The sequence below is a fragment of the Gallinula chloropus genome (genome assembly GCF_964237585.1).
Source record: "Gallinula chloropus genome assembly, chromosome: 1".
NCBI classification, from domain to species: Eukaryota; Metazoa; Chordata; class Aves; order Gruiformes; family Rallidae; genus Gallinula; species Gallinula chloropus.
Window position 1 is genome coordinate 20495549 of NC_140085.1, and position 10272 is coordinate 20505820.

Genomic DNA, 10272 nt, shown 5'->3' on the forward strand with positions numbered 1-10272 from the left:
GGACCAGTGTGCTCCGAAGGACAAGTGAGGGGCCAAAACCTCAGTGATGCTGAGGCTTCTACGTTGTCCTTGCAGAGTTTGGAGTTGCCTGAAGATGGTGTTTGTGATTGTCTTGCAGACCAGTATCTGCAGTGATGTCCAGGGCTCTAGAAAAGAGTGCAGGAGCACCTGGGGAACTTAACATCCCTCTTCTGAGGGGACCTGCTCGCACCCCGTGGCAGCCCGGTGCAGGCTCTCTGCGCCCTGGACACCATGTGCTGCGTATGGCTGAAGGTTTGTTTGTGTGACAAATCCCAGAGCGGGACTCCAGGTAAACTTTGTGGTACTCTTCCAGCATATGAGTTAGGGCAGTCATGTAGCTTGAGGGGAGAGGAGTGGTCTTTTTAGTTACCATGGTAGGTCAGAGAATTTGGTGTTCCCCAGAGAATACCACAAGTGACCCTTCCCTCTAGAAGAGGAGTAGCTTGCCTGGAGTGCCTGGGACACACCTCCGCTGTCCTCATGTTTTTCTTCTCCTGCACCAAGCAGCCTGAAAGGTTACCCCCGTCTTTTATAAAGCATGACCAATGTTTCTCCTATTTGCACTATGTCCCATCAAGAAAGTTTTGGGTGAACATGTTGTTAAAATACTTGTCCTCTATTTCTTTTATTCCCTTCCAGTCATCGTGTGATCTTATGGGGATTGACTGGGAGGCTGTCCGCACTTCCTGCTTCCTCTGCACCCACCTGAAGTTGTCTGTCCTCTCCCTGCGGGCACCTTCTGCAGCCCTGGAGCTGCAAAGCAGGAGCAGTTTTGAGTTCGACCTTACACTGTCCCTTTGATTTGTAGCAAACAGAGGAGGAGAAAGGGGGAACTGGCTTTTACCTCCACGTGTCTTTCAGCCCCTGAGCATCTCAGAGAACACACCCTATTTGTTCCGTCCCTCTATGTGCTGATGTGGGGTGTAGGTAGGGGCAGGCACCTTCTTCAGATGTTTTCTCAGCCCTCTGCAAATTCCCACAAGAGAGCTGCAGAGGGGTCACACCTTAAACTGTGATTCCCCTTAGAAAAGCAACAGCCTAAAAAACCCGGCACCCACTGGCCCTTTGGTGTGCTCTGTGCCTGGAGCAGCCCAGGGCTGGATCCTGGGGTGGGGTTTTGCTGCCGCTCCCTTCCCCTGGATCCGGGGCGGGGATCCCTTGGCACCCAGCCTCGCTGCTGGCGCCGTAGGAGCTGCCAGGCCCCGGGACTACCGGCTCCGCATCCCCTTCATCCGGCGCTGTGGTTACAGACCCCGCGGGGGGATAGGCCCCGCTGGGTGCAGGCACCCGTGGGAGTGGGGCTGGACCCGCTGCGCTGCCCCGTTGCGCCGCGCTGGATTTACTCTGGGGCCCCAGGGCCGGGGGTGCCGCAGGACCGGCCCTTCCCAGGGCAGCTGGCGGAAGCAGCGGCGGCAGCGCCGCCTCTCGCCCGGGCCTGAGCAGCCGCCGGCCGGAGCCGCCGCGGGCGGGGCGGGGCGGGACAGGGGCCTGCGCCACGTGCCGAGGGCGCGCAACGCCCCTGGGCGCTCTCTCGGCGCCCATTGGAGGGCGCCGCCGCCAATCGGCACGCAGGACTCTCCCCGTGCAACGCAGCCCACCGGCCGCTTCAGGACGGTGGGAAGGGGCTTAAAGGACGGCCCCAGCGGCCAGTCAGAGAGCGGCTCTTGGGGCGACGGCCAATGGGCTGTGAGAGTGCCCGCCCCGTCTGTCGCAACCTTCCTGCGCCGGCGGCCAATGAGCGCGCGAGTGGGCGGGGCGCTAAGCGGAAGTTTGTCTCGGCGCGGGTGACCTCCGGGCCCGGGAAGGTGCGGGGTGGGCGCTGCGGCTCGGAGGGGGTCGGGTCCCTCCGCGGGCCTGGGGCGTCCCGGGGCAGCGGCAGCGGCAGCCCCCTGCTTAGGGGTTCCGCACTGCGGGGTTGGAGTAGGCAGCCAGGCCCGTTAGCGATGGGGGTCCCGTCTGGCGGGGCCGGAGGAGCAGCGGGGGCCCCCGGGGGTTGCGTGGCTGCGGCCTGCCCCGCCCCGCCCCGCGTGTTGTGGGGCTGAGGGGCCGGCCCCGTGGCCGTGGGGCCCCGTCCCGCCGGGAGGAGCTGCTGGGGTCCTGCAGCTGCGGGAGCCGTGCCCCGCGGTGTCAGGGGAGCTGGGCGGGAGGGGGGGCTGCCCCGTGTGCGGGACGGAACGGGGCGGGGCGGGCTCCGTTTGCGTGGGGTGGGGGCCCTGTTCCGTGGAAACGGGTGAAAACTGGGGTCTGTAGCTGGGGTCCTGTGATGGGTGAGACCCCACGGCTGTGGGGCTGGAGCTGCAGTGGTGTCTCAGGGGCTGGGCATAGGGCAGTAGACACTCCTGTGTGGTGCCCCATGTGTCTCTGGCTTGGGCACCTGCTGGCTCAGGGGCTGCCCTGCCAACGAGAGTCTGAGCAGGGCCCTGCTGCAGTGGGACCAGCTCTGGGGCGCACCCATCCCACGTGCCTTTTCCTCTCCCCACAGATGGCCCAGAGGCTGGTGATCCGGCGGCTGCTGTCCCTTACCCCTAGGACGTTGCCCCCACAGAGGCAACAGACGCTCCCTGCCCCCCTGGCACCACACAGCAGGGCCTTTGGCACCTCGGCAGGCTGCAGGAGCACCTTCAATGTGCAGGATGGGAGTGACTTCCAGGACCGAGTGGTGAACAACCCCAAACCCGTTGTGGTGGACTTCCATGCACAGTAAGTTCCCTCCATGGTTGTTGCGCCCCTCGCTGCTGTCACACGTGCAGCTGTGTCCCTGCTGCTGCTGTGACACAGTGTGCACAGCGGGGCTGTCAGTATGCCTGAGTGCTTGCAGAGCTGCCAACTGCATCTGGTGTTAAAAGGTGCTTCCACCCCTACGGCACAATCCATAGAGGTTTTGCCCATCAGGTTGTGCTGCTGTTGGTGTAGCTACACCCTGCAGGAGCATAAAGCTAAAGTGCCAGGAAGGCGTTCCCCGGGGCGGCATAGCTGCACCTCCCAAGTTCTTGGGTGTCGTCCTGGCCCTGCCATTGCATCATCCTGCAAAAGACACCTTAAGACAAAGCTCTTATATTTCCCTTTTTTAGCTTTATCATTTAACTGTCCTATTAAAAAACCCTAAATTATATAAACAACCTTGGAAGAACACCATGTTTGCTGTACTGCTGCACCGTCATGTTGAGTCTTTCCAGTTTTCTTATGCCATGTGTTCTTGAGGCAAGGCTTCTGACAGCGAGTGCCTTCATGTATTAAGAACAGCCACGTGATACCAATGGCAGCAGTTGTCATTAAGAAAAATGTTGTCATCCTCATGCCAGTAAAAATGCTCCCAGACATTATCTGCTGGATTAATGACACTGATTATTTTTCTTTTCTGGAGTATTTTCCGAACAGTGCAGTGCTGTCGTGTGAGCCTGTTGTGGCTGATTCTGGGCAAGCAGAGTAGGAAACAGCCTGAAAACTTCTGCTTTAAATAGACCAAACTGACAACCCTAAATGAGTGTTAATGGGGATCATCCAGGGAAGAGAAAGCAAATAATTGCAAGCCTGAAACCTGGTACGGAGGGAAGCTGGAGAGAAGCAAAGTTTACTAGAGCTTCAGGTTTAAAAGAAAAGGGCACATAGAGCTTTAACTCCTGTTCTCCTTGAACTGAGTACGTTTACAGCATCCTAACTGGGGCAGATAGAAGATGCAGGGGGTGTTTTCTGTGTGTATGGCACTTCACAAACTGCTGCTGCTACACTTTTTGCAATAGGGGATCCCTTTTTGAAGTGATGCCACATCTCTGGGAGCTCTGCAGCTAAAGGGGACTTTCTGTAAATCCCCTTTATGTGTGAGTGTGAATGGGAAGTCAGCGTTCTGGTATTTGGCATAAACTGATTTTAGTTGGGCTGTGACCCCCACGCCCAGCAGTGACACTCGCTCTGGGGCAGATGTGTGGTCAGCAGGGTCACAGCTCTGCACCTGTGTGCCAGTAGGGATGCAAGGCAGAGAGTGGGGGGTCAACGGCCAAGAAGAGGGGGTGGGAGGACCACCAAGGCTGGCAGGGTGGACTGCAGTGTGATAGAAATGATGTCAAAAGTGGCATGGATGCTGAATAGTGACCTCTTACGGTGAGTGCGAGGTGTTCACGTGCCACCACACACACAAACACTCCCCAAATCCCCCCGCCCACTCAGCATTCCCCTTTGACTACCCCTTTGTGAAAGAAACATTTTTTGAAGCTGTGGTTTGGGAATGGTGTTTCCAGGCTGGGTCGTGAGTGGTATGGCAATGGCAGTAAAGGCACTAGTGTACCAGCAAGCCTTCTGCTGCTGTGCTTGTGCCCTCTAATGTCTCCTTTCCTCTTTCTCCATCAGGTGGTGTGGCCCGTGCAAGATCCTGGGCCCCAGGTTGGAGAAGATGGTGGCCAAGCAGGAGGGGAAGGTGCTGATGGCCAAAGTGGACATTGACGACCACACAGACCTTGCTATCGAGTACGAGGTAGGAGCTGGAAGAGCACAGGCTTTTTTTTGCTGGAGGTGTGAAGAAGGCCCCTCCCTAGGGAGAGGTGTGTCCACATGGCAGCAGCGTAGTGGGGAGGGGAAGCCCAGTGCCCACAAGCTCCTGATCCCTGGTGGATTTCGCTGCTTGGCTCTCCTCCAGCAATTCTGCTTGTGCTCAGCATCCCCACCTCCAGTTCTGCAGAAACATGTCCTCTGTCTTGCAGGCATTTCTAGTTAGATGCTTGCCTGCCCCCCAGGAGCCCGCAGCCCTTCTGTTTCGCTGCGTGCATGGGCTGCTCGGGCGCAGCGCAGAGACGTGAAGTACCAAGCCCCAGTCTGTGCCACACTTGAACACGGTTCTCTGTGCAGCCAGCCCGCTCTCTTTCCCTTCCTTGTTCAGGATTTCTTGCTCAGGGCAGGATGTAATGTCTCATCTTTCAGCTGCAGCACATGGAGAAACCAGGGATCTTGTTTGGACGGGTGGAAGCCAGGTCAGGGGACACATATAGGCAACAGGACTTTGTGTCCTGCTCTTGACAAGCACAGATCTTGGTGCTTACACTTGTGTTTCACACGCCTGTTGCGTGTGTTCCCTCTGCTGTTTCAGTCCCAGGAAGGAGCAGAGCAACTGAAGAAAGCCATGGCCTTGGTTTATGTGATTTGTTTTATTTATCTTTTCCCTGTGTCAGTGATTAGGTAGTTTAAGAAACACAGAAAGCCCTCTGACAACTGTGCTTGCCCCTGTTGTCTCTCCTTGTAAACAACAGTGCAGTCTGTGGAGTCAGGGCATCCTGCTGCTGTGTTTTACAGGGAAGAAGGTACTTCATCTGCGTGACACGCAAGTGAACACTGAGCTGCTTCCCCTGCACGGATGAAGTCCCACTCCCAGGGTGAAGGTTAGCACAGGAAGCTCCTTGAGTTGCTCAGCAAAGTGAGAACCATCTCCTGAGCAAGATGTCATTTCAGTGAGCCTGGAGGAGACACTGTGTAGTTCCCACATCCTTCCAGGAGGAGAAGGAAGCGGGAACAGCTTGTTCCCTCCCACTCTTTCCCAAGGAGACCTTTCTGCATGTGCCATGGTGGTGTGTCCACCCAGCTGGTGCCCAGAGACATGACGTGCAGCTTCCAAAAGCTGAGCACGAGAGCCTCCAGTGCTCTCTGCGGTGGTGACGGGCACACAGATGTGCCCCTGGCTGAGGAGGGTAGCTCCTGGCTCCTGAGCAGGGCTGCATGTCACAGCGCTGCATAGCTCAGGGGTGCTGGAGACAAGTTGAAGGGGGTGAGGTTGTTTCAGTGGTAGTCAGAAAGTATGTAGATGCACATGAGGCTCTGGTAGCAACCACCCTAAGGAGAAGAGAACAGAGTATATTAGCTTAACTTTTGTAGTGTTCCAAGCCTTCCAGTAGATTAAATGAGCAGGGATTACAGGAGGATAATCTCAGATGGCTGGAACATGGCAGGCAGAGTGTGCGTGTGAAGCAAGATCTGCAGGAAGAGGCTGAAAGTGCTGGGTTGTGCAGGTTTGACGCGCTGCCCGCGCTGTCCCGCTGGGCAGTGAGTGAGCAGCTGCCCCCCCTGCACAGACACCCGTTTGTCTGCAGGGTCTGTCTGTCTTGCAGCCCTGGTGGCATAGGAGCAGGCAGGGGCTGGCTGCCTGCAGGTCCTTCTGGAGCCTTACAGATAGACCTGCTGAAGCCTTTGTTTTGCAGCAGGGCCTGTGGGTCGTTGCTGCATCCCTGCTCTGAGTGATGTGTGTTAGCTGGTTTTGACCATTGTCCCTGTGGCTAAGGCCTCATCCCCAGGCAACGTCTGTGAGCAGGACAGCTGCAAGCATGTGGGGTGAAGGAGTGTTTTTTTGCTTGGATCTTCGTCGTTTAAGGCTCCTTTTTCAAGGCAGAAGCTTGGTTTGCATGCTGAGCACATGCTTGGTTAAGGAGATGTGAGCATCAGGGCTGATGGGAGTACACCAAGTTGAGATCACAGGGGAACTGAAGACAGTGTTTGGGAGAGATCAGGAGAACCAAGGGTGGAATTTGGGAGGGATCAGGAAAGATTTGGTTTAAAGTAATTCCATTGGGAATCAGATGTCTGCTGACTGAGAAAGTTCATGTTTCAGGGTCCATGTGACCCCTCTCGTAGCTGCCAGGAAGTGTCCTTCCATCCATGTTCGTTCCCCTGCCCTCGCACGCAGCCCCTGGCTTGCTGCCCAATTGTGCAACATCCTCTTCAGCAGCCTCCTTAGAGGTGGGGGGTGGAGAGTGACCCTCTAGAAGAGCTGAGGAATGCTGGTGCATTCCTTTACTGTGCTGCAGTCTGCCCTTGGCTCCCAGCTGTCCTGGCATAGCACGAAGCAGGGATGTGTTTCCTACAACTAGAAACATCCCCGACGCCCTTTCCCATCCGGTTATGCCCAGCACAAAAGTTCTTTCCCTGGGGGTTCTTCCTTTTATCCGACACCTTTCATCTCTGGTTGTGGCCTTTCTCTGCTGCTCCAGCCTGCTCCTGACCCCTTGCCCTGAGAGCAGAAAGGCAGAGGAATGCTTTTGTTTAATCTGCCGTCTCTTAAATTCTTCAGATGCATCTCTTGCCTTGGCCTGTTGCCCACTCGTGTGTCCACTGGGAAAGGGCAGCCCCTTCCCTGGCTGCTGTGGGTGGGCAGCCCTGGAATGCTGCTGGATACAGGGGTGGCTGTTCATCAGGAGAGCTTGGTCCTGCGTTACACCTCGTTCTGAAGCTTGAATGAAATCCTTCCCCCGGCTCCGCTGCATGGTGCCCACGCTTGTATAAAAGCCCTAGTTTCAGATGGGAGAGAACTCCCTTAGCATGGATGCTGCCAGGAATAGCCAGCACACGTTTATTTATCTGTGTGGTCAGTGCTGATCAGAAGCAGCCTGACTTTTCCTCTAGAAATGCTCTTGAGGGAGGAGGAGGCGGATTTGTTTAGGGTCAGTGCAGATGGGACCCAAAAGAAAGAAGAAAAAAGAAAGAAAAAGTAAAAGGGCCCCAACTTTGCCTTCTAGAGATTTCCATGCTTCTCAAGCAGCAATACAAAGTATGTGCTCTGCTAATGGGCTGCCCTTGCTGCAGCTAACAGGAGGGAAGCTGTCAAAAGCATTGTGTTTTCTGGGCAGAGAAAAGTTGCTCGTTGTCCCCAAATTCTTACCCAGCTCTGCAGCTTCAGCCCTGGACCTGCCACGGGGTTTGCTCACTGCCTTGAAAGGGGAGGAGATGAGGGGATTATGGCTGCATGAAGCTCGTGAATGTGCTGATCAGTGTGTAGAGCCCTGTATCATGGGTTTATCTGCTCTTGTGTTTCGAAGAGTCGCCCTTTCCTCACCCAGGACATAATGGCCTGGCACTGGTTGGGTGCACGGGGTTTTGTGGCTGGAGCTGGGGTAACTCTGCTCATTATTAACCCGCTTTGCAAAGCAGAGGGAGGCTCAGCAGAGCTTTGTTCTTCTTGGAGGGCAAAGAGGCAGAAACCCCCTTTGAGGGAGTGCAGTGTTGGTACTGCTTTCCTCACCTCTAAAATCACAGGGGGGCACGTTGGTGGCATCATCACCAGTGCTGAGGCCCGAGCCTGCCGGATCTGCTCCTGCCAGTCGCTAGGAGGAGCTGAAGGTTGTGTGTTGCAGCAGCCCCAGTGCTCCCACCCCTTCAGATGAGGCTGCACAACCCCTGTAGTTCACAGGCTGCTGGGAGCTGCCCTGGGCTGGTGGGGCCGGAAGGGAAGCACAAGATGTCTCTCTCATCTCAGGCTCCCGATGGGAGAAAAGCCAGCCCCCCGGCAGGTTTCCCGAGGAAGGGCTTGCAGATCTCACTGGGTAGCACATGCGGGAAGGCCCCACAGGCTGGGAGGCAGCTGGTGAGATAAGGACAGGATGTGTTTTGGGGGGAGGCTTTGCAGAGATAAGTGCACCAAAGAAACACAACCGGATCTCTCTGCTGCCACAGCGCTCTGAGCTTCGGTTGCTCTTCTCAGTTGTGTCCCCAGGGTCTCTTTTGTTGCTGGTCAGCTGGCAAGTCCCTTGAGAGCCTTGTCATTTCCACTGGTGTTCTCGTGGATAATTCTCAGAAAACTTTGTTCTGGGCTAAAAAAGCCATGCCTGGAGCAGCACAGCTGCCTGTTGGCTCTGGTCAGAGGGACTTTTTCCACTTCTTACCTAATCCTCAGGGGTCTGCAGTGGATGGTCACTGGTGTGTGACCAGCTAAACCACTGAAAACAGGAGCAGAAAGGGAAAGATGGGTTGGAGGGGGTTGTCAGTACCACGGTAGGATGAAGCAGGAAATCTGCCTGTGCAGTGATGGGTGGGGAACCCTCCTCCAGCTCCAGCCCTGTCTGGAGAACACAGGTTTGGTCCGATATCACCCTGGCTATACAGTGGCCAAAGGTCATCATGTCTGAGAGGCGTCCTGGTAAACCAGGTTTGTTTGCTTGTGATAGGACAAAGGGGAATTAGAGAAGGAATTTGTTCTGGGTGGAGGGGAAGCTTTACCTGTTTGTCTTTATATGAGCTTTGAGTTTGTCTTTTAAATTTGGGTCTTATTTAAACTCAAAAAACCTTGATGTAAGCAGTGCAGTGTAAGCTGGTTGCAGAGATGAGGCCACAGGGAGAGGAGGAACTTGGAATGCAGCTGTCCTGTGTTTTGCGAGTGGGCCTGTTACCTTTGAGCAGCATATGCTCAGCTGCCTTGAAGCCACCTCCTCTGTAGAGCTCTGCTCAGGCTCTGGGTGCAGCTGGGCTCCCACAGCCTCTGCTCACCTGTGTCTCCCTCTTTCTGTTGCCCCCAGGTGTCGGCAGTGCCAACCGTCCTGGCTATGAAGAATGGAGATGTGGTGGATAAGTTTGTGGGGATAAAGGACGAGGATCAGCTGGAGGCATTCCTCAAGAAACTCATTGGAGCCTGAAGCAAAAGGGTGGCTGCGCCTCTGCCTCTGGACACATCCATGCTGTGCGTTCCTTGCCAGGGAGAGCCGAGGGGCACGTAAACTACCTGCCTTGTACGACCTGGGGTTTTCTTCTGGTTTGGGTAGGGGTTGTTTTTTTTTTTGGAGATGCACAGTGTCATAACCTTTCCTTCCCACTCTCCCTTCTCTTGGCAGCAGTAGTTGTAAAAGGCGCTGAGGAGCGGGACTGCTTATTCTCAAAACGGGGAATGTGGCTGGAGCTAGGAGCCTGTGTTTATCAGCAGAGCTGACGTGCAGAGCTGCTGCTGCTGAGTTGAGAAGGAATGTTTTTCTCTTTGCCTAGCATCTGATAGCCCAGAGCAGAGGGCAGCTACTCCCTGCAAGATGTGGGTACATACCTGCCCTGGGTGGGTTTGTTTAAAGCTGAGAATGCCTCTGACTTGTCTGTGAAACCTGTCTCTTTGTCCCTCTGTCCTCGTGTTGCTGGGGCAGGTACAACTCCTCTGCAAACCCATGGGTTCCCGTTATAATTTTATAAGATAAAATAGAAGTATTTTATGGATCTCTTTTTGTAGGTCTGCAATAAAGAGAACTTTATTGGTCACTGCTGTCTAGCTGGAGAATAAAACTTGACTTTTGAAAATCACAGGGCAGTCCCTTGTCTGTCTGGAGAGAGGAGAGGGAGCATCAGCAGCACAGTGGCTGGTTCCTTACAGTGGGGTGAGAGAGAGCGCGCGGGTTACCGCTTGATCCTTACTGAAAGGTAATGTGCTGGAAAACAAACAAGTGGATTGCTGTCACAGGGCTCGTGGTGCTGCTTCTGGGACCCCCTCTGGGTGCTGCTGGATCCGGGATGCTGGAAGGAGTCTCC

The 10272-nt window shown here is 55.3% G+C and overlaps 1 protein-coding gene across 2 annotated transcripts; it reads left to right on the plus strand.

Moving 5' to 3' along the window:
* The first annotated feature begins 1773 nt into the window (after nt 1–1773).
* TXN2 (thioredoxin 2) lies at nt 1774–10047 on the plus strand. Of its 2 annotated transcripts, XM_084279038.1 has the most exons (4): nt 1774–1826; nt 2504–2721; nt 4366–4489; nt 9285–10047. In XM_084279038.1, exons 2-4 carry the CDS (start codon nt 2504–2506, stop codon nt 9399–9401), a joined length of 459 nt encoding a protein of 152 aa, XP_084135164.1. In that variant the 5' UTR covers nt 1774–1826; the 3' UTR covers nt 9402–10047. The 2 variants fall into 2 exon arrangements, with proteins under 2 accessions (XP_084135164.1, XP_084135163.1); XM_084279037.1 differs by lacking the exon at nt 1774–1826 and having other exon boundaries at nt 2212–2721.
* The last annotated feature ends 225 nt before the right edge of the window (nt 10048–10272 follow it).

Bases quoted from the DNA above. Each gene is read 5' to 3' on its own strand.
- TXN2 (XM_084279037.1), top strand. From the start codon at position 2,285: ATGGGTGAGACCCCACGGCTGTGGGGCTGGAGCTGCAGTGGTGTCTCA. The intron at 2,722-4,365 runs GTAAGTTCCCTC...TTTCTCCATCAG, and splicing joins GTGGTGGACTTCCATGCACA to GTGGTGTGGCCCGTGCAAGA. The intron at 4,490-9,284 runs GTAGGAGCTGGA...TGTTGCCCCCAG, and splicing joins ACCTTGCTATCGAGTACGAG to GTGTCGGCAGTGCCAACCGT.